Here is a 25,030-nt window from a genome sequence, read left to right on the forward strand (position 1 = left end):
CTTCTTCCTGTCGGTTAAATTTCGCGTCTGTAGCACGTCATCTTCGTGGTGTAGCAATTTTAATGGCCAGTAGTGTATGTCACTTGCCGTTGGTAAGCGAGAGACAGGGAGAACGTCCGGTAGGCAGCTGTACTCCAGATGAAAATCTCCCATTGTAGGAAAAGGGCTCCGGTATCTCAGTAAGGGCCACTGGAGGCTCAAGGGAAGATGGTGCCAGAGTCACCATGGTGAGGCCCGAGCGTCTGGTTGGGCATCGCCGCCAAAGCTTAACGTGCTACCGACGTACAGACATTGACAGGTCCAAGCCTGCTTAAGAAAGAATGAGGGAGTCGTATCGACCCTCAAATATCTTTCCAGCGCTGACAAATGAACCGAATGTCGCCATGATACTGCGAGCTCTGTGTTCAGTCATCGGTAGCGTTTGCGCTACATGCGGAATGCGTGATGCCTGATCGACATTAATAAATTCAGTCTGTTGGTTATCCACAAGCCCAGCAAGGATATGTTGTAAGAGGCTCCTATAATTAAGGGTAGTCATGCGTGAGCTGTGAACCGTGAAGTCAACAGTGGATTTTAACGCACGGTGTGAGTTGGGCGACGCTTGCTGGTGACATCCCAGTGCCAATATTCAAGGCCACCGATTTATGTGCGTTTATACAGCTCCCCGAAGCTTCACCATAAGTGGCTATTAGCATAATGGACTCGCATTCGAGAGGACGACGGTTCAAACCCTTGTCCAGCCATCCTGATTTATTTTTTCCGTGATTTCCCTAAATCGCTTCAGGCAAATGCCGGGATGGATCCTTTGAAACGGCTCGGCCAACGTCCTTTCCCATCCTTCCCCAATCCCTAGGACCGATGACCTCGTTGTTTGGTCCCCTCCCCCGGTCCAACCAACCAATCAGCGCACGTAATGCACCTAAAAACGATGCCACCAAGAGACAAACTCGTAGTATGGTGTCGCAGATCGCACAACAAAAGTTCTAAAGCTAAAGCGTACAACATCGTCGATAAGGCGCACGCGCGTCTGACAGAGCTATTGTAGACTAATTTAAGTTGGTTGACACATGACGTTCAAGGTCCGAAGTTGCGAAGTTCTCGTGCCTGATTACTGTCTGCAGGGAGGCACCATAACTCTCTGTGGCGATAGAAAATCGTATTTAATGCTTCTGTCTCCTACAAAAATGACGGAGAAAAGTGATATTCACTTTTGATACAGGTGTCTACGGTGTCTATAAGCATTTCCAAAATCTCTTCTATGTTTTTAGTAGGATCAGAGCTACCTTAACTTTCTTCTGTGATTTTTTTTCTTCAATGGATGAAATTTTCCTTCTGGGAAACAATTTCATACACATGACGCCTTATCTCTTCTCGCCTTATTGACTTCTTGTTGATTATCAAAATATACCCTCCGCAACATATATTTCGGAAGTTTAGTACATCATTGCTTTTGCTATGTATTAGCTGCTGAAAATGGCGGTATTTTTTCTCAGTTTTGTCAGTGTGTAACTCGAACAAGTATCGAGTTAAAAGTCACTATCTGCTACAAAAATGACATAGAACTTCTAAATTCACGTTAGGGATAGATGTTTATTGCGTCTCTAAACATGTCAGAAGTCTGTTTTTAGTTTTCGTGAGTGGCAGAGTTATATTTCTTTCTTGAAACAGGTGAATTCTATCGTCTGGATATGATTTCTTTGAATGAACTGCCTGGCGCAGTGCTGTGAGCAGTGGGCGTGGCCACACAGCAGCGGCCAACAGTGGCAGGAGTCTACAAGCTTCCACTGTTATATCGATGACAGGAGAGGTCCAGTCCGCTAGCTGTCACTTGGGGACTATTTACTTACATTCATTTATTTTACTTCTTGTTCCACAGACGAATGAGCGAATAAATCGCGAGGATGTAGAAGGTGCCATACATTTGCCATAAATCTGTACGTGTTTTTCTTACACATTCCTTTGTACATAAAACAGTGTCAATTATAAGAAGAGGTAGGTGTTAACAATGAAATTCATAGTAAACATATCACACAACGCTAGCTCTACCGTGCATTATAATAAAATTCCTGTAAGCAATAGAAATGGGCTGGAAGAGCATCATATAAGCCGTCGTCCCGTAGTTACGCACTCCGTTCTGTACTGCGCTGAGATCCTTTAGCTCTTTCTACCGATGATACGAGTCACGTCCAGAAAATAAGAACCGTTTTGGAAAAATAACCAATAAAAACATTTTTTCAAACCGGAATTTATTTCTACAAGTAAGAGCATTTCTTAAACGATTTACATATTCGCCACCAGTGTTCAGACATTTTTCATAGCAGGAAACCAACTTTTCCATACCCTCTTCATAGAAAGATTCCGCCAGTGAAGAGAACCACTGTTGAAGACTGGTTTTTGCGTCATCACCGCTGTAAGAGAGCCTCCCTGGAAAATCACTCTTGAAGGTCAATGACAAGTGGTATAATCAGTTCATAGTAGAATAAACCTGATGTAAACAAACACAAACGCGATGACTGGTCAGAAGCCGTAGCGCACGTGCACTGGTGTTGTTACGCTCTTGAAACTAGGTCCAACTTATGTATTAGATATCTTGTTACTAAGTTACGTTAAATGAATCTTTAAGATATTCAAATGTATTAACAGCCATCAACGTTTTTCTTAATCACGCTTTAGCTACGTAGTTTTTATTTCAAAAAATTGTGTACAGTCGCAGCCTCTGCAGTGTTGTGTTCTGATTGTCCTGCTGTTAATGCGCAGTATGAAAATGGCTGAGGCTGCTTTCTGTTCCGTAGTGAAACACGCGCTTGGAACACGGTTAAAAAGTGTCGAGAAATAGGCAGTTCTTAATGTTTTTCATAAATTTACGGAGATAATCGGCTTTCAGGTTTTCCCAACTGTATATACTGTAGCCAATAGACTCACCTATACTGAAAATGTAGGACAGTCCGCAGCATAACGGAATATCAACTCGATTCGGTTATTCGTGCGTTGGTTCAAATCTCCCCAGTATAATTTTTTTCTCGTTCAATTTGAAATACCTACATCTCCTAATTATAAAACTCATTATCATTTTTTATGAATAATGCACATCGTCTTGTTTCTAATTACATATTAGACGCGAAATTCCTGCTTCAATTTCAAATAGAAATTCTTAATTATCGATGTTTCATGAAAATCTGTTCATAAAAATTTTTTAAATGAACAAAACATAACAATTTAATTTTTAAGGCAAAAATGAGAAAACAAATCCTCTTTATTTGTACTCTGTCCATCGTTTTATACCACAGAGTTAGATAAGTACCGTAGAAACATGAAAAACAATCATTTTCACAGCATCGAGCAAATCTCACAACTTCTGAATTTTTACGTTTGCTGATGTACCATAACAATATGAACCCAATAGAACAGATCTGGAGCCAAGCTGCGGTATTTGACCCTAGAAGTAACACGGCTGTTAAGCTGCCATACGTTTTGGAACTAAGGCACGCAGCTTTTTCACACGTCACTGCCGAACGCTGGCGGGATATAGAACGGCTCGTCATAAAAGAAAAAGAGAAAATGTTGCGCCTGGTTGGCTTCGTAGATTCTGTTGTTGATAGGCTCATTATCAACGTAGCAGGTGACACTTCCAGAACTGAAATGTATTTCTCGGATTCGGATAAGGAAGGAGCTAAGAGATTAACAGACGACTGACTGTAAGTAATTCCTTCAGTGGCTCCAATATTTAACTATACGGTGAAATACTTCAATACTCTCTTACGTTACAGACAACTTATGCAAAAAATTACCCTGTGGTTGAGTCAGGAATTTTCATCATTCTTGTTTCCATTTACAATAATACGTTAGCTAAAAACGATAACCTGTTGCGGTTTTCGTCTAGTCGTCTAAGGAGCGTATTGTGGGAGATTTGCAGTGTATAGTTTCATTCTGTTTAAAAATTAAATGACATTCGAAGCTGTATTGCTCCTCTGCTCTTCTCTTTTTACGTGTGAACTGCAGCTGGCGACGTCACTGTAGGCTAGCTGTACCAGCTGAGCGGCCAGTGGTGTCCAAGCTAAATGCACCGGTAAAGCTGTTGTCCCGTAGTATCGCTAAGTCGAACTGCGCGCCACGCACAGCACAAAACGTACCCTTATTGTTGTACTTGACAGTACGCGAGACAGCTTGGCAAACCAGTCTCAGGACTGAAGACCACAACAACAACAACATATTCTGATGATGAACGGATTGTAGTTACAGGGTGCGAGATCGGGGCTATACGGCAGATGGTCGAACTGCTCCCAAAGGAATTGTTGAAAAAGGTTTTGAGTCACAGCAGCCAAAGGGGTGGGCGTGCGTTGTTGTAAAGCAACACAATGCGTTCACTGAGCATTCCACGCGCGCTTGAATTGCGCGCGTGAGATTCACTGTATCGTGCCGTATTGGCGGTTCCGCCACTGCGAAGGAACTCAACAAGCAGAAAATGAAGTAAAAAAACGGCGTTTAGTAATAGTTGTCTTCAGTGGCGGCATCTTTCAATGAAGAGAGCATAGTAAAGTTGGTTTCCCGCTACGACAAATGTCTGAACAATGGCGGCAACAATGTAGAAAATTAGTTTTTGAATTGCTGTTTCGTGTAAAACAAATTCTGATTTAAAAAAATGATTTATGGTTTCTTTTCAATCGGTACTTACTTTCCGGACATGCCTGCTACTTGTTCTTTGTACTGTGGTCGTGCTAACATTTTGTTCATTTTCTGCGATGTAAAATTCTCGATAACGTACGACATAAGAGGAAGTACGCACTGACATGTAACGGTGAAATACGTCCAGCTGTTCGAATAGATTTCTACATGAACTCCTCGGATGGGCTCCACACATAGTTCTGATCAACTCGGTTTTCTGTTGTACAGAAATTTTACTGTTTCAGTTTTTGCAGGTGATTGACTTTTCCAAAATATTATCAAAAAATAGTTCAAATGGCTCTGAGCACTATGGGACTTAACATCTGAGGTCATCAGTACCCTAGAACTTAGATCTACTTAAACCTAACTAACCTAAGGACGCACACACATCCATGCCCGAAGCAGGATTCGAACCTGCGACCGTAGCGGTCGCGCGGTTCCAGACTGAAGCGTCTAGAACCGCTCGGTCACACCGGCCCGGCCAAAATATTATCCTATCTGTATCTACACACATACATAGATACTCTGTGAAGCACTATGAACGGCATGGCAGAGGGTATTTAGCATAGCATGACATGTTAACATTTCTTCCTGACCTAATCACGAATGGAGTAAGTGAAGAATGGCTGCTTAAATATCTCCGTTCATGCCGCAGTTATAGCTAGAGTCATGAACGACGGCCGTCGAGTTTAGGCTTGTTCTGCACACCTACGTCACATATGCTCCGACAGCCAACGAGTGTTCAGTATGTTCTGAGCGCTCTTCTGTGAATGCCATAGCTAATGCTAGCATTAAACGTGATCGTGGGGGTTGTTTATTAAATTTCGATTCCATTTGTTATCGCTAATTGCGATGGTAAGTGATAAATTCTGCATAAGTACGCGACAGACATAATTTGCGGGATTTACACTTCCTTCAAGCGGAAAACATGCGCATGCCCGTACCGCAACTGTCGCTTGGAATCGTCAACAATGCAATCTCCGTTCGTGCCTCGACATGCACGGATCGCCATCGTTCGTGTATGGGACTATAATTTAGTCTACACTATCCCTGTGGGAGGAATGCGTAATGACCTGACGAATAGCTCTAGATTCTTCACTTAATAGTGGCTCTCGATCTTACGCAATTAGGCTTTCGAGGAAATAATTTCGTATACCTACATGAGTCTGCAATTCAGAATTTTCAATACTTTCGTGTCGCTCTCCTCTCAGTCAAGCAGACCTGTGACCATTCCTGTCGCCTTTTGTGCATCAGTTCGAATATCCTCTGTTAGTCCCGTTTGGTACGGGTTCCAGACACCCGAGCAATGCCCTGAGATGAGACACACGAGTGGTTTGTCAGCAGTCTGTAGACAGACTGCTTTTCTCCAACATCTTGCCTCTGAGCGGAAGTCTGCTATCTACCTTCTGAGCCTTTAAGATCGCTCCCTTTCATATCTACAGAAACTACTACACCCACATATTTGTATGAAAAAAAAAATGGTCCAAATGGTTCTGAGCACTATGGGACGTAACATCTATGGTCATCAGTCCCCTAGAACTTAGAACTACTTAAACCTATCTAACCTAAGGACAGCACACAACACCCAGTCATCACGAGGCAGAGAAAATCCCTGACCCCGCCGGGAATCGAACCCGGGTATTTGTATGAAATGACTAATTCCACTTGTGAACTATTGATTTGTAGTCATAGAATTCTAAGTTTCTGTAGCTTCGTGAGGAGCAATATGTTATGTTTTTATACAAGCAAGTTGTCAAACTCTGCATCATTTTGCAAATTTATCAAGCTGTGGTTGAATACCTGCGCAGCTTACGTCAAGGAGTGCATTACACGAGGGCTATTCGGAAAGTAAGGTCCGACCGTTCGCGAAATGGAAACCACAATGAAAATCAAAAATGTTTTATTTTCAGCAGTTAGTTATGCCTTACAGTCTCTTCCCTACATTGCCGCCAGTCCGACTGAGACACTTCTCGTAGCATTGTACCGATTTTCCAGTACCATCGTCACTGAACGCCGAAGCCTGTGCTTTCCGCCAGTTATCTACACTGATCTGCAGGTCGTCAACTGTGCCGAAATGTTGGCCCTCATAGCCTGCGGTTCATGAAGATGGCCGGCCAGTGTGGCCGAGCGGTTCTAGGCGATTCAGTCTGGAACTGTGCGGCCGCAACGGTCGCAGATTCGAATCCTGCCTCGGGCATGGATGTGTGTGATGTCCTTAGGTTAGTTAGGTTTAAGTAGTTCTAAGTTCTAGGGGACTGATGACCTCAGATGTTAAGTCCCATAGTGCTCAGAGCCATTTGAACAATTTTTTCATGAAGATGGGAGAGTGCCAAGTCCGGGCTGTACGGCGTGTGATCAAGCACATCCCATCGAAAACGCTGCAGGAGCGTCCTCATTAACCCTGCAGTGTGCGGCCGAGAATCGTCAAGAAGAAGGAAATGCATGACTGTTATGTGGGCTGGATGAAATCAGGCAAAATCTCTCACAGGCATCCATACTTTGCGGGCATCTTGAAGTGCTCACTGTGCGCTGAGAACTGAAAAGATCAATGTGACGCGATCGACAGGCATACTAGAGACACTCTCCAACACATCCATCCAAAGCCTCATAGGACTGGATTTTCGCTGTCTATGGTTTCCACTCCGAATAGCCCTCGTGCGTAAGTGCATTATTGGCGAAAAGTCTGAGGTTGCTATTAATATTGTCCGCAAGGCCATTACTATACAGGGTGGTCCACTGATCGTGACCGGGCCAAATATCTCACGAAATAAGCGTCAAACGATAAACTACAAAGAACGAAACTTGTCTAGCTTTAAGGGGGAAACCAGATGGCGCTATGGTTGGCTCGCTAGATGGCGCTGTCATAGGTCAAACGGAGATCAACGCAAATAGGAACCCCCAATTTTTTATACATATTCATGTAGTACGTAAAGAAATATGAATGTTTTTGTTGGACCACATTTTTCGCTTTGTGACAGATGGCGCTGTAATAATCACAAACATATGGCTCACAATTTTAGACGAACAGTTAGTAACAGGTAGGTTTTTTAAATTAAAATACAGAACGTAGGTACGTTTGAACATTTTATTTCGTTTGTTCCAATGTGATACATGTACATTTGTGAACTTATCATTTCTGAGAACGCATGCTGTTACAGCGTGATTACCACTAAATACTACATTAATGCAATAGATGCTCAAAATAATCCGTCAACCTCAATGCATTTGGCAATACGTGTAACGACATTCCTCTCAACAGCGAGTAGTTCGCCTCCCGTAATGTTCGCACATGCATTGACATTGCGCTGACACATGTTGTCAGGCGTTGTCGGTGGATCACGATAGCAAGCATCCTTCAACTTCCCGCGCAGAAAGAAACCCAGGGACGTCAGATCCGGTGAACGTGCGGGCCATGGTATGGTGCTTCGACGACCAATCCACCTGTCATGTAATACGCTATTCAATATCGCTTCAACCGCACGCGATCTATGTGCCGGACATCCATCATGTTGGAAGTACATCGCCATTCTGTCATGCAGTGAAACATCTTGTAGTAACATCGGTAGAACTATACGTAGGAAATCAGCATACATTGCACCATCTAGATTGCCATCCATAGAATGGGGGCCAATTATCCTTCCTCCCATAATGCCGCACCATACATTAACCCGCCAAGGTCGCTGATGTTCCACTTGCCGCAGCCATCGTGGATTTTCCGTTGCCCAATAGTGCATATTATGCCGGTTTACGTTACCGCTGTTGGGGAATGACGCTTCGTCGCTAAATAGAGCGCGTGCAAAAAATCTGTCATCGTCCCGTAATTTCTCTTGCGCCCAGTGGCAGAACTGTACACGACGTTCAAAGTCGTCGCCATGCAGTTCCTGGTGCATAGAAATATGGTACGGGTGCAATCGATGCTGACGTAGCATTCTCAACGCCGACGTTTTTGAGATTCCCGATTCTCGCGCAATTTGTCTGCTACTGATGTGCGCATTAGCCGCGACAGCAGCTAAAACACCTACTTGGGCATCATCATTTGTTTCAGGTCGTGGTTGACGTTTCACATGTGGCTGAACACTTCCTGTTTCCTTAAATAACGTAACTATCCGGCGAACGGTCCGGACACTTGGATGATGTCGTCCAGGATACCGAGCAGCATACATAGCACACGCACGCTGGGCATTTTGATCACAATAGCCATACATCAGCACGATGTCGACCTTTTCCGCAATTGATAAACGGTCTATTTTAACACGGGTAATGTACTGTCCGCACTGGCGGAATGTTACGTGATACCAGCTACTTATACGTTTGTGTCTATTACCGCGTCATCTGTCACAAAGCTAAAAAACTGGTCCAACTAAAACATTCATTTTTTTTTGCGTACTACACGAATATGTAAGAAAAATGGGGGTTCCTATTTAAAAAAACGCAGTTGATATCCGTTTGAACTATGGCAGCGCCATCTAGCGGGCCAACCATAGCGCCATCTGGTTTCACCCTTCAAGCTAGACGAGTTTCGTTATTTGTAGTTTTTTCTTTTGATGCTAATTTCTTGAGGTAGTTGGTCCGGTCACTGTCAATGGACTACCCTGTATAACACGAAGAACAAGGTCGCTAACACACTCCTGTACACACCAAGGTGCTTCTGCTTCTGCCAGTGACTCTCCATCCAAGACAAACATTGTGTACTTCCTCCCTACCAAGAAAACCTGAATCCAGTCACAAGTTTTGCCTGATGCCCCAGTGAGGTATGACATTGTGGAAACAGCTAAGTTATGCACCTTCGGCTGCAGGCTCACCGCCTGCTGTCACGTGTGAGAGCCAGAGCTGTGGTTACCTTTCTCCTGCGGACGCCGTCTTCCATGTCGTCGCCGCAGACAGCGCCATCCACCGACCACCGGCGTCTCCTCAGCGACTGACGGCTCGCGGCGCCGCGACGCCGACGTCCGCTCGCTTGCCGGCTTATCGCTCCGCGTGATTGGTTACACCGCCAGCAGGGGGAGAGAGGGGTGTGAGAGGGGGGCCGACATATAGACAGCGGTGGCCGCGCGCCTCTTCCGCGCCACCGCACACACTTGCGAAAACGCCTCGACAGCTGGGACTCCGATCTGCGGTCCGCGGCGGATTTCCCTCCCGGAGCGGGCTTTGTCCCTAGTCACGGTGAATCACGCGCTGCACCTTTTCAGAGAAACGGCCGCGCGTTGGCTGTCAAGTCCGCAGCGCAGCAGCGCCCTGCACGACCTGCACCCTTCTTCACCCACTGGGGGTACTCCTACATCTACATCTGTACCCCGCAATATGCCACACACTACGTTGCGACTCCCGTTCTTAAAAACCGTACAAATGCGACTAGGACTCTCGCTCTGAGGGTTTCGGACAGACTTAATTATGTGTAAGTATATAGACAGTTCGTCAATGTGTAACCTCCCCCTCACTTATCGACCTTAATGACAGTGAAAAATTAAACCGCGTGTACCTGATGCTGACGCTAATCATACGGGCCTAGTCCTTGGCCCGAGGTTTGGAGTCTAAGCTGTGGATAGCTGTTCCTCCAAGATCCTTACGGGTTGGAATAGTGTTGCCTCTCGTTGTGGATGGTCCTTGCGTGCTATTGGTGATAAATCCTGGTTGCCAGCATGCAGGCATGATGGTGGTGATGTTGGCTGTTAGTGTACTAGTTCTTCTTCCCCTCGCGCGCGATGTTGTTCAGTGCAGACTCCAGCTCGGGTGAGAGATTCCTCTCTCCATCTCGGACTTCTTTCTTCAGCCGCGCGACCGCATCCTCCAAGATGAAGCCCCAGTCGCGCGGCGTGAAGACTGGGTTCGAGTTGATGGTGTGGAGGTCCTTCTTCGTGACGAATTCGAGCATAATTGCCCGATATCCGCCACAGGTAGGGTTCTCTTTGGACGTCGTACCGCCCATCTCGCACCATGGTTTCGATCTTCTTGAGTATCGCCGGCAGGTTCGTGACGTCCGGGAGAGGTATGACTTCAGAGTGCATCCCTCCTCCCTCTTGATCTTGTTTGTCCTGCTGCTGCCTCTTCTCCACATCCGGCGGTGGCGGCGGCGGTAAAGGCTGCACCACGTCCATGGGCGTCTCCCCGGTTTCCTGTATTGCTACAGGTTCCGGGGCAACGTCCGTTTGTGTAGACACATCCTCCCCTGCTTGTCGTACCACCGTGGGGGTGCCATCGGGGGCGGGTGTCTTCTTTTGCAGCGTCGCCGCGTGTGCCTAATGGACATCTGGGAAAAGCAATCGTCACCGAAGTTAATTTGTCGGTAAAGAGGGAAGAAGGGTTACATCTAAATGAAAGGAAAACTGCAAATGAAATTGGTGGAAATCAATTTTGACAAAGGGTACAGGGTAATAAAGAAAGTAGATGTGCGGTCGTTACGTTAACAATTAAGTGGCGTTAATTAGATATTTGAGATTTGGGGAAAACTACGGTCGCCAGTCCTATGCACAACTACTATAATAACTGGAAAAGAAAGGTTAATGCACATATAATTAACACTAAAAGCGTGGCAACTGAAGGTTGACACGTGTTGTGCGAAAACCGAATATTTGTCAGAAGTAATAAATTTCACTACACTCTGACTTAATTTAGCAAAAGAATTAATAAAACCGGAAAACTGAAAGTTAATTTAGTGACTGAAATTAATAGTGAACTTTGTTTCTGAAGCACTTCGAAATTAAATAAAATAAGGTTAGTCCTGGGCTACCCCAACAATCATCTCAAAAGCAACTTGAATCTACGCAATTTAGAAATAAGAGATTTAACTTTGAACTTGAATTAAATGATTCTGAACAATTAACAATAGTAAAATTTAGTACGTACCAAGCTGAGCTGCAGTCACAAGTACGCTAAAATATGGTAACAAAACTCGCACTCTTAATTTGTACTTGTGTAATCTAAATATAGTTGTGTTTGGTTATTGTAACCAGCTAAGAATACTTTAACTGAACTTTGAAATTAAAGAAGTGAACTGGAATGATATTACTTTAATGCTGGAGTTTGAATTTCAACGACACACGGGTTCATTTCGGAAATGGAAGGGACCCTGCTTGGTAATGCAATTGGGACAATGAGCAAGAAAGGTTCATGCTAAGTTGCTGTATTTTAGTGATGCAAATGGAACAGCTTGAAAAGCTGAGGTCTGCCATACAGTTCTAAAAGTTTATGTGCTTTCAGACTTCCTCGTTTGTTGATTGAAGGTTTGAAGTCGTCAATCGAGGAGGTGGCGACAATCACTTATTGTCAGCCGTCGCTGTTGCAGAAGCTGGATGTTGACGCGCCTTCTTCTCGACACGGTCACCAGGCGAAATGGGCTCTTGATGTGTGCCAGCCAATGTTTCCCGTCCGCGACACCGTGCCAGAAACTATCATAGCAACTCGAGCGCAATTACATGCTGCCAAACCCCGAAAGCGCGGCAACACGCGGGAGCGTCACTCAACACACCTGCTCCACCGCCCTACTCCAGCCAGATTCCGCTCTGCCCGCGCTCCACGCGGCAGTGTTAACACTCCCCAAGATCCTAAACACTTTGCTTCCCCACACGACCTATCGATGTAATCGTTCGATTGCATAGTTTTCCCTAGGCAAGACCCAACGTAAAAATACAAATAATATTTACAAAACAAACCAACTACACATCGACATAAATGCACATATATATATATATATATATATATATATATATATATATATATATATATATGAGGAAATATATGACATTTCTGTGTCTTTATATATTGTAATTGTTTTACAATTTTATATATATATATATATATATATATATATATATATATATATATATATATATATATATATATATAATTGTAAAACAATTACAATATATAAAGACACAGAAATGTCATATATTCAGATAACAAAATAAGGAAAAAATTTATAGTACAATAGATGGAAATAGGAGGATATGCATTTCCGACATTACAAGCGGCCTTGCCACAGTGGTAACACCGGTTCCCATCAGACCACCTGGATGGGTGACCATCTGCGTCTGCCAAGCACTGATAGCAAGCATGGTGCACTGAGTCCTTGTGAAGCCCATTTAAGAGGTACCTGACTGAGAAGCAACGGTTCTGGTCACGAAAACCGACAACAGGCGGGAGGGCGGTGCGCTGACTATATACCCCTCAATACCTGCATCCAGTGATGTCTACTGGCTGAAGATGACACTGGGATTGGTCGATACCGTTGGGCCTTCTGAAGCCTGTTCGGACAGAGAGAGAGAGAGAGAGAGAGAGAGAGAGAGAGGGAGAGAGAGAGAGAGAGAGAGAGAGAAGAAGAAGAAGAAGAAGAAGAAAAGAGAGAGAGTGAGAGTGAGAGATAGTTGAGCTACAGGGTGACTCAGCTGCCCATACTTATGGGTTTTATGCAACCTGCAACGTCTTCAAAAGCCATGCGCGAGATTTCTATATTCTCTCGCTTGCTACGCACAAACTATTAGTCCTACAGAAAAAATGAAGTTTTTTGTAGGAAATTTTATGTATTTCCATTTTACACTAGGACAGCTTTTCGCTGGAGGCCACAGTTTTCAAGTTATTCAAGAAAAGCATGTTTGAAGATCACTTTTGTACGTTCTTCCTGAATAATTCGAAAATTATGGTCTCTAGCGGAAACGTATCCCAGTACAAAATTTAACTACATTAAATTTCCTGTAAAAACGTCCTGTACATTTTTTCTGTAACACTAATAGTTGGCGTGTAGTGAGAGAGAGAGAATATGATAATCTCGCGCCTTGGCTTTTGAAAGCATTGCTGGTTGCATAAGATCCATAAGTAGGGGTGCGTCAATCATCCTGTGTAGTTTTTGATGAGTGGGTTTGCCAGTATCAAAATATGGCCGTATAGACTGCCAAGGGAAAATAGACCTTAGTAACTGACGCAAATATTAAATTGATCCTTCTACCCATTCTTGAGGAAAAGGGGTCTCAGCAGATGGACAGACAGACACAAGGAAAACAAATGGCAAAAAATATTTTTGCTTTATGTGATATAATTGCAAATTAACGATTTTCGGATCTTTTGCTTTACTTGCACTGTTAAACATTGCTTCTTGCCAAATTTCATGATTTTAGGTCCCAGCGGGAAAGTCTCCAAGAAGTGTGGCAGCACATCTCACAGGAGCATCAGGTAATATGGACCAGTCAAATGGGGAGGTAGCATACAAGGTCCTATTATGTGATCTCGGACAATGTCCGTCTATACTTTGACAGAGAATCGCTGCAGGTGGCCACTGATGTGGATGGTGTGGGTGTTGTTCTCGCTCCAAACGTGGCTGTTGCTGAAAACACCATCACTGGTGACTGAGGCCTCATCCGTAAACAGTATGAGCTCGACGAAGTTTTTCACTACAGCAGTACGATGGATAATCCATTGACAGAAGTTAATGCAGGGCTTGCACACGTTATGATAGTGGTCTAATACATGTTCCGTCAAAACACGCCATACCGTCCTTCGAAGTGTGTGTTTCACAGTCAAGTTGACGGGTGTGTGGTTGGCCACATGATACAGCACCATCTCCTCGAAGTGTGGTGTTCAAGCAGAATTCTGTCGCATGATCAATCCTGTTTCGCTTGAGTTGGTATCCACTGGTATAACCTTCTCCCAATTGGGAAAGCGTCCTCTGGATATTCGTGCTGCTTTAAAGGAACTGCATACTGCAGCACCGGACATTCAATGCATGTCTGCCAACTCTCGTAACGAGTCACATTCCATCTTTGATTATGCATTATGCAGTGTAAAAAGTAACACACCTCACGATGGACACATCACAAGCTGCCTGATACAGTGGACAGCTGACGTCAGGGATAGTGGTGTGCGTGCGGCACTGATTACTGCGCCGGTGCGACACATGCAGTCCTCACGTGACACACTTGCTATAAGATAAGTTGTATACGGTATGTGTGCTCGGTAGACAGAGATGCGCGCTGTTTATTGGCAACTGCCTGTCCCAGTGTGCAACAGGTTCCTGGGATGTTCGCGAGAGTGCGGCAGAACTGCATGCGCCGTTGCAGTACATACATTCAGACTCCCACCCATCGTTCTGGACATTTATTATGAACCACTTTGTTGTTATCGTTGTTATGCGGTGTACGCTGTGTATGCACATAACACAATAAATATGCATTTCGGACCATTGGTTTCCGGCCACTTGACCATCTTCGTCTTCTGTGCGTGTTGTGTACATAGTTCCGCGTAGTCAGCGTGTACACAACTTTCCCACTAGAGTGCGCCCCGCTAAGCACAACAGCACAGGCGCAGCGCTCGCGCATCTCCGCACTACGAGATGGCGCTGTCTTAGAGACGGACCAAATTCTCCTTCCGCTGATCCGTGTATTAAAATGTAACGCAGCCAATGAGATTGCTGCTAATGTAGAACCTTTTCTCCTCGCGGATCACACTCGCGCAGTGAGGTATTATAACGAGTGTACAGACCTCTGATTAGTCAGTCTGCATTAGTCTGCATTAGTCTGTAGTCAAGTTTCAGTATGCGCCTAATAAGATTATCATATTCCTGTACATAGCCATGAAGAGAAATGTATAGACGCTTTGTCAAGTATCAGAGATATGTGAGCATAAGATTTACGTATCAAGACCAAAGGAACTTCAGATTGTCAATTGTAAATAGCATCCAGAATCAAGTTAAGTAAGGTTTATGATTATTATTATTTTAATAAATGTGTGTGAAAATTAATAAAGTCCTGTTTAAAGTTGGTCACCGTCAATCTGCTACTCTAAGCGTGCAAGTGGCATTTCTGACTTAACGGCAGAAGATAAACACGCCACGATAAAACCACGAGACATATTGCTGACACTCGCCTACTTCGTTAGAGCGACAAGTCAAATAATCTGATGGTGTGTGTATCGAAGGTCTTACACAGTGCGAATGCACAAACAGTGCAGTGCCCGAACTCTTACGGGAATCGGCAACGCGCCGCGAGTAATGAGTATAATGGGCGGGGGCACTACGAATGTAGTGCGGGACAATACGTTGAGAATGTGGGTTTCGCGGGAGGCGTGCCAGAGATAAATCCCTGCAGTCGCGCTATCCTCTGTGTCCTCGATGGCTCAGATGGATAGAGGGAGATCCCGGGTTCGAGTCCCGGTCGGGGCACACATTTTCATCTGTCCCCGTTGACGTATGTCAACGCTTGTAAGCAGCTAAGGGTGTTCATTCCATTGTAATTTCACACTACCATTTGTTTGAATTTGACCCAAAAGGTTTGATACATCTTACATGTAAACAATGTAGGTATCTGATCATACGCAGCTGCTTTTTCTCTGTTGATCGATTTCGATTGGTTTTCTATCCTGGGGCCACGTATTTCTATACCTGTCAATTTCCTGTCCATACGATGATCTAATGGAGAGACCTTCACCAGTGAAACGGTTTTGGAAAAAGGCGTTTAGTATTTCGGCCTTCTCTCTGTCATCCTCCGTTTTGATGCCTTTACGATCGAAGAGTGTCTGCACAGAGGACTTTGATCCGTTTACTGATTAAACGAAAGACCAAAACTCCTTAGGATTTTCCGTCAGTCATAAAATTTTAATGATCACCCAGAAGATATAAGTCACATACAGTTAATATTGTTTGCTTGCTGATAAATGTCTGCAGTCCGGATACATTTTGGAATCCCTCCGATATAGTACTGCCACTCGCCGTTAGAGGCGCCAAAACAAAACAACAAAGCCCATTGTAAAGTGGAATACGACTTCATTAGCCATTTGAATTGGACTGACCATTTACCGAAATATATTGCGAGATTTTGTCGTGTCTCCATCAGAGCCGTGCCACCAAATGCTGAAGGATCGATTTCAATCGGTAGCAGAACAGTAGATATTTACTTTGGCCATTGCCACTTACTTTTACCACGGAAATAGTAAAATTATTCTTCTAATTTCAGTGTCTCATTGTCCGCCCCCGGTAGCTGAGTGGTCAGTTCCGCTTGGGACGCGACAGCGACCGGACGTGTCGGTACTTCCGCGAGGTCGTAGCGCCGCAAGCCGTGTTTATAGAAATTCTTGGATTGTGATCTGTGATACTCTCAGTGCTTCTTCACTATCGTCGTACACACGCTTCTTAATTCACTCACAGCGGTCTCGGCCGCTCATATAGTGCAGTTATGGTTCCCATGGTACCACGTAAAAATACCCTGTGTTTTGCATTTGAGAAATCTTCCAGGAATGTGCAACCGAGTTCTCTAGAAATCTATGACTAAATAGTAGATATCATTGGCATCAAGTCTGGCCTGGTCCACACAGCATATTATAACATGGCGGAATACTGTTTCTTTGTGAAGTTTTTAGACCAGATAAAACTGGAGAAAATTTTGGTGAATACTGGTGGGAAAGCAGAGTTTCGACATCGTGATCATTCGGTGAGTACAGCTTCAATAACTAACGCTGATATTGGCTATAAACAAGTGCGAGTGTTCAATTTGCCACCTGAGGTTGAGAATTGTTTTCTTAGATATGTCCTCGCCAAATACGGTGACATCCGACAGATTAGAAACGAGAAATGGTCGAGCCTTCACAAATTCCAATGTTATAGTGGGGTTCGCTCAGTTGACATGGCCGTTAAGGTCAATATCCCATCCTATATAATGGTTTGTGGTTATAAGGCTCATGTCATTTACGATGGACAAGTAGGCACTTGTTTTATCTGTAACACGAGTGGCCATTTACGAGATGATTGCCCACGGCGCGTTGTCGTACTTCGAAACAATCTGCAACAACGACAGAGATTAACACTGGCTGATGCCCTAACTCAAAATCAGGCGCCTTCTGTGATTGGCTCCCAACCGAGTGCATCTGTGTCAGAGGACAACGACCTCTGTAACGACACCTTCCCACCCTTGCCTCAGAAAGCTGTGGCCAGTCACTCCTTAGCCGCCGGTGTTGCATTATCTGTCGGAAACAAACGACGCCATACAAGTGACGCTAGTGTTTCCGGTGACCAGGTCGCAAAAAATCAAACCGATGACGCGGAGTCACGGGCCTCCACACAGGACACGCATATGTCGGATGGCTCAGTTACGACCCGCCAAATTCACATTGAAACTCCCGACGCTGAAACTGTCAATACGAGCGCAGTCGAGTGTTTACAGCAATCCGTTCCGCTGCCGCTTCTCGACTCGCCACAGGTGGTCAACACACAAGAGGCGGCAGTCAGTCAACTGCACATCGTAAACACAGAGGACATGCGCGCGGTGTAGAGCATAACATAAACACCCTCCACCTCGGAACTGCTTCCAAACAACGCTAGGAACCGGAAAGCTGTATACAAACAGCCAGTGTGGCTCCAACCAAACACAGTGAGCCTGTGAAGCCGCATCTTCGGACTTGCCGTCACCCGTTCCGAAGACAGGACTTTCACATACTGCTTACAGCCATGACTCGCCGACTTCGCCGTCTTCTATGACGCTTCGGACGACTGTGCGACGGCAAAATAAAGTTAAATTAATTAACTCCGTGGCTGGAAGTAAGTCAAAAAGTAGTCAGCGCAAAAACTGGTACAAAACCTGCGCATGTAGGTTCTAAGTCCGACGGTGAGATGGACTGGGCTTCCTACGCTTCCCAGCACCCACACGTCTCTGACGATCATGAGTCAAGCTTATAAGTGTTTGTCTCTGAACATCAACAGAGTTAGCACAGATTTAAAATTAGCAATGCTACGGCAGTTTATCTATGAGTCCGAAGCTGATATAGTTCTGTTACAGGAAGTGTCTATCTTAAGTTTTCATGTATCAGGATTTGCAACAATCGTAAACACCGCGGCGGACGGGGGTACAGGTACGGCCATTCTATCACGAGACGGAATCCCAGTGAGCAATATCGAAATGTTGGACTCCAGTAGAGGCATAGATTGCCAAATTTTTGATGTCACCCTCGTCAATATCTATGCTCCATCTGGAACGACCCTAAAATCAGAAAGAGCTAACTTCTTTAAACTAGACATCATCTGCTTGTTACGCCGCAATCCAACCCAGTTGATAATTAGTGGTGATTTTAACTGTGTGATCCACAGGAAAGATCAATCGCCAAACTTTAATTACTGTAGGGATCTACATGATCTGGTGCGTCACCCGCAGCTGAAGGATGCGTGGGAACTGAAATTTCCTACCCTGGTGAAGTACACGTACCTGACCGCCACCGCATGTAGCCGTCTAGGCCGTTTGTACATTTCTGAGAACATTTGCCAACATGTTCTGGACGCCGATGTCATTCCGGCTAGTTTCTCCGACCACTGCGCCCTCTGTGTCACGATAAATCTGGCCAAACAGCATACTAAATGACATAGGATTCCGTGGAGGCTAAATGTTTCTATTCTCGCCGATGCCGCGCTACAAGATGTCATCTCCACGACATGGGCGGATTGTCTCAAGCAATGCTGCAGATATCCGAGCAAGATAGCCTGGTGGAATGCTATGGTCAAACGGAAACTGCGATTGTCCTTAAGAAACTACAGTTGGCTACGGGCGCAAGATTTCAAACGCACGATTGATTTTTACCTGACAGTTCTGCGAGAGTTGTATGCGACTACGTCACCAACGAACACGCAGCTGACGACCATCAAACAAATAAAGGCGAAGCTTATAGGCATAAATTGAACGCAGCTTGAAGGCTGAAGATCAGAGCTAAAGCAAAATCGCTTCAAGAGGACGAACTTGCATCGCTGTATCACCTCATAAAACATCGTGCCAATCGCAAGCGAGCTTTTATCGGGGAACTGGACACAGATGATGGACTCCGTTTGACCCGACAGAGTGATATTCTTACTGCATTTTACCGGTACTTCACGGATCTGTACTCGCAATGCGATACATATGGTGATGACGGCGGCGATATCGTGCGTGCTCCGCCCACCGTAGTCACGCCTGCGGAGAACTCGGCGGTCATACACGATTTTGCTCCAGACGAAGTCCTTGAACTGATTTCTGGCTCGCCATCGAATAAATCCCCTGACCCTGATGGTTTGCCACGGGAATTTTATGTGCGTTTCTGTCCCATAATCGGACACGCCTTTATCGATGTTCTCAATGAAGTGATGCGAGGGAGTGCCGTGCCGGCCGAAATGAAGGAAGGTCGAATTGTATTGATACCAAAGAGCAAACACCGAAAAACCTTACATAACTTCCGACCGATTACTTTACTCAGTTTTGATTACAAAACCCTTGCCAGAGCACTCAACAGCAGATTGTCTCCATTAATGAAGCAAGTGATTCACAACCATCAATCATGCTTCTCTGGTCGCACTATTATGACGCCCCTTTCGGAATATAGAGATATAATAGCGTCAGTCACTAACGTGAATCTCGCATTGTTGTTTATCGACTTTTGCAAGGCTTTTGATCGCGTCCGCCGCGAGTCCTCCTATAGCTAATGCAACGCTGTGGTTTTGATCAACAGGTTATTAATGTCGTGCAACATTTCGTCACAGGCATTACAACCAGAGTCAGCGTAAATGGACAGCTTACTCAACCCGTCGAGGTCCAAAGAGGAGTGCCGCAGGGGAGCCCTCTCTCCATGATGTTATTTGTTTTATCGCTCGAGCCGCTCTTACGCTCTATTCATGACAAACTTGCTGGCCTTTCGATCGCCGGGCCGTCCTTCGTGGTTCGTGCTTACGCCGACGACGTCGGAGAGTTACTGCGCAACGACGGAGACGTATCAACCCTCAAGACCGCGGTAGACGAGTACTGACGTGCTTCCGGTGCTAAAATCAACGCCGACAAATGCACCTTTGTCAACATCAGAGGATTCGACGGAGTCATTGTACCTTGGGCGAAGCGTGTCGAAACCCACACCACTCTGGGGATGATTATCGACAAATGCCCGCTAAAAAGGAATGCAAAAAATTGGAAGCAGGTCACCAATAAAATGCAAGGTGCCATCTATGAAAACAGTTGGCGGTCCGTTGACATTCTCCAACGCATACGACTCCTCAGCAGTTATATATTCAGTAAAGCGTACTACACGGCCCAAATATTTCCAGTCCCCAAGATTCAGGCCAAACACGTGATGAAACTCTCTAATAGATTTAACTGGCAAGGGCATTTGTTCAAAGTGAAATACACTACGCTTCCAGACAGGCCGGCGCACTCAACATGCCTGGCATTAACGAATCACCCACTTGTTGGACAAGGAATCTCTCAGCGTAACCAGTTGGCTCTTCCGAACCTTACAACCCACCGATATGCATCCACCCATTGATGTAGGTAAAATACGTTACAAACTACGACATGTCAAGCAGTTTTTTCTTGAAGTAAGCTATATTGATGGACATTATTTCACGCAGGATTTACCGACGACGCACCTGTTATTAAAAAGATGGACATCTTCAATAGTCCGGAATCCCATTGAACTTAAATACCCGAGTGTTCATTGGAAGGCAGTTTGGGACAACATAAGTTTAACTGTCCACACTGCTGAAGTGAGGTCCACATGGTATAAAGTGGTAAACGATGTTATACCCACTGATGAAAGGTTGCGTAGAATCGGTTTAAGTGACAGTGATAAATGCGTCCGCTGTGGTCTGGTCGACACCTTATGCCATCGCTTCACTTGTGGCGGTCACCTCATTAACTGGAAATGGGTGCAGCAGAGGCTGGACCTGATTACCCGCAGCAGCCCAGCCAGCCACTGCACCGACATCCTGCTCTGGCCGGACGCGAAACGTTTTCCCGCCACCAAGAACAACACCGTCATGTGGCTGTTAGAACAGTTTGTGACATATATCATCATTCACAATAGTGAAGATAATCTCATTAGTTTCGTGGCTTATATGAAAACGGCACGTTGGAAGATGAAACGTTACCCAGATTTCAGGACGATGTTTGGTAACATGTTAGACATAATGTTTGAAAAACAAGGCGTAGGGTAATTCTCGACGCCGGTAAGGACACAAATCACGTGCAAGACTATGTAGCGAACACAATACACAACGAATAAGGGGTTACACCTGTTCCTAGGACTGCTCCCGACTTCTCAATGGTGTTATTAACTTCATTTGACGTTTTCCTTAATTTATGTTGCCTGTGCATGTCTTTATTATTCGTTTGTATGCTCCAACTGACTATCTGTGAAGATTATGGACGTTTGTGAACCAATTGACAGAACTGCAATTCTAGTTAAGACAGTCATATATATTTTGTAATTCTTTTTAATATGTTTGCGTTTTGATTCTATCTCTCTGTCTGGACTGAAGATGCTATTGTCATTTTGTTCTGTTTCGTAAGCTTACTAATGGCACTATATGGCACTATATTGAAATGTGTTGCTCAGTCTATTGTAGGATACAATTCGTGTTGAAACAGTTCCAGTCCTTCATTATTTTATTTTTGTGCTTATGTGCTTATATGATTGTTTTAATAAAGGGAAAAAAAGTGGTCAGCGTGTCAGATGTCAATCCTGAGGGCCCGGGTTCAATTCCCGGCTGGGTCGGAGATTTTCTCCGGTCAGGGACTGGGTGTCGTGTTGTCCTAATCATCACTATTTCATCCCTATCGACGCGTAAGTCGCCGAAATGGCGTCACATCGAAAGACTTGCACCAGGCGAACGGTCTATCCGACGGGAGGCCCTAGTCACACGACATTTTTGTACTTTTATAGTGTCTCATTTCCTAACTCAATTCTTTTAGCATCACTTACAATTATTTTGGCTACATTCCATTAAGCTTCTCTTACTTTTGTCGAAGTTCATCTTATAATATCTTTTCAAGACACTTTGTATTCCGTTCAGCCAATCTTCAGAGTCCTTTTCTGTCTCTGACAGGCTTACAATGCCATCGCCTTTCCTGAATTTTAATTCCCTTTCCAAATACGACCTTCGTTTCCTTTTGTGCTTGCTCAGTACACATAATGAAAATGTATAAGATAAAAGGACTTTGATTCGGATGAGCTCTCTTTGCCACCATTTCCTTCTCATTTCAAACGTATTTTGCGACCATGCTGCACTAATCTCCCCTTCCCTTTCTCCGTGAAACTATGAAAGAAGATTACAGAGCGTAAAAAGTGCGGACATAGACTTAGCTTTTTAGAAGATAATTTATGAACTGAAAAACGGATTTCACAGATAGCTGAGAACAATATTATCATTTAATCTCATCAAAGGCCTCGTAAGCAGCACGCAGAACGGAGACGAGGGGATAAAGAACTGTGAACGTAAACAAAGTCATTTGTTGTAACTTCGTAGCTTTCCGCTGTAATAAGTCTTGAAAGTTCCTTCGGGTTTGCTGCTGGATCCTAATATCAATTTGATTCACTATTTCGGTGATCCTACTGTTCTCCATCTTCAGAAGAACGCTACTTCTGCTGCAGGGTCCCGCTGAGCACTGAACCCAGTTCCTTGCGGGGCTCAGAAGCAGAAGCAGCGTTCTCCTGAAGATGGAGAACAGTTGGATCACCGAAATATTGAACAAAGTTGATTTTAGGATACGGCAGCAAACCCGAAGAGGCTGTAAGTAGGCTGTTTATGTTTTCTTATTGGCAACGTTACGTAGCGCTCTGTATGAAAATCACTGGCTGTGCTGTGTGTAGTCTGTGGCTAGTTTGCATTGTTGTCTGCCATTGTAGTGTTGGCCAGCTGGATGTGAACAACGTGTAGCGTTGCGCAGATGGAGGTGAGCCGCCAGCAGTGGTGGATGTGGGGAGAGAGATGGCGGAGTTTTGAAATTTGTAAGACTGGATGTCATGAACTGCTATATATATTATGACTATTATGGTAAATACATTGTTTGTTCTCTATTAAAATCTTTCATTTGCTAACTATGCCTATCAGTAGTTAGTGCCTTCCGCAGTTTGAATCTTTTATTTAGCTGGCAGTAGTGGCGCTCACTGTATTGCAGTAGTTCGAGTAACGAAGATTTTTGTGAGGTAAGTGATTTGTGAAACGTATAGGTTAATGTTAGTCAGGGCCATTTATTTGTAGTGATTTTTGAAAGTCAGATTGCGTTGCGCTAAAAAATATTGTGTGTCAGTTTAAGCACAGTCATGTATAATATTTCAAAGGGGACGTTTCATATGTCGACCCTTGGCCGAGGACACCTCACTGGAGTCTTCTGATTTTTTCTTGTAGTTTGTGTAATTAGTGTAGCTTTTGTTTATTGCTAGCGCGTAATTGTAGAGAGAATTTCCTTTGTAGTTGTAGTTTTTCATTCTTGTACAGTAAAACAGTTGTGGCATGTAGATTTGCACCAAGTATTTCGCAGCTGCGCTTGCAGTTAACGAGATATCATTTTCAGTGCTATGTTAATGTATTTTCTTGTTGTGCTCTTCAAATTGTGCTTTTCTGTGTTGCCATGTGAAATAATGTGACAATAATGGCGTGTGAAAAACGTAATACCAGCTCCAAAGTAAACTGAGAAATGACAGTGAAGACGAAAGCAGTGTGTTAGCGCCACCGTGTAATGAATTAACAAGTGTTCACTGTAGTAATTTGGTAATTGTGCATAGGGAAATGGAGTGGGCGGCAAATAATGGTGTAGACAGTGAAACAAGTAGTGAACAGGGAAGCATTATCGATCGATCGGTCGGCAACAGCTCGCCTCAGGAATCCGAAATGACAGAACGCAATATTGCAAATACTGTAGACTCAGGTTTTGGGTCCTCACCGTTTTCTCAAATAAGTCAAGACACATTTTCTGCTTGTCAAAATGTGAATGTTCCCGGTGCAACTTCACTGCCGAAAAGCACTGAGGAACATGTTTCAGACACCAGTGCATTGTTATTACAGTTAATGCAACAAATGGGACAAAGGCTACAAAAGTTAGACACAATGGAACAAAATCTTCAAAAGTTAGACACAATGGAACAAAATCTTCAAAAGTTAGACACAACGCTTGAACAAAATCAGAAACAAATGGGACAAAATCTTCAAAAGTTAGACACAATGGAACAAAATCTTCAAAAGTTAGACACAATGGAACAACACCAGAGACAAACACAGCAACATTTAGACGCAATGGAACAAAACCTTCAAACGTTAGACACCACACTTGAACAACCACGTGAAAATTTAACTACTGAGGAACATAAAATCGAATCGAAATGTCAAAAAGTCTGTAATGACGTAAAAACACAAATTAGTGAGCATTTCCAACCTATTTTTTCGCGTCATGAAAATGCATTACAGAATCACGTAGCAGCCATAAAGGAACTGTCATGAAAATCACGACACCTTGCAAGCTAAAATTGACTCAGTTGCATCTACCGATTCGGTTACGCAACTTGCAAAAACTCAGGAAAACTTAAAGGACACAGTAGATACTCTGAAAATTGGTTCAGAAAGACACATGGAGGAAATTAGTTCATTATCAGAGAAAGTAGTTGAACTTTC

At 44.3% G+C, this 25,030-nt stretch overlaps 1 protein-coding gene across 1 annotated transcript in view; it reads right to left on the bottom strand.

Annotated features, from left to right (window-relative positions):
* The window catches only part of LOC126418753 (calcium release-activated calcium channel protein 1-like), a 177,503-nt gene extending 167,892 nt beyond the window's left edge, over positions 1–9,611 (bottom strand). Inside the window, exon 1 of the mRNA XM_050085678.1 lies at positions 9,503–9,611. Within this exon, the coding sequence (XP_049941635.1) occupies positions 9,503–9,529 (27 nt within the window). The 5' untranslated portion in view covers positions 9,530–9,611. The remainder of the gene's footprint in view (positions 1–9,502) is intronic.
* Positions 9,612–25,030: the final 15,419 nt, after the last annotated feature.

This window comes from Schistocerca serialis, chromosome 9 (genome assembly GCF_023864345.2).
Source record: "Schistocerca serialis cubense isolate TAMUIC-IGC-003099 chromosome 9, iqSchSeri2.2, whole genome shotgun sequence".
Lineage (NCBI taxonomy): Eukaryota > Metazoa > Arthropoda > Insecta > Orthoptera > Acrididae > Schistocerca > Schistocerca serialis.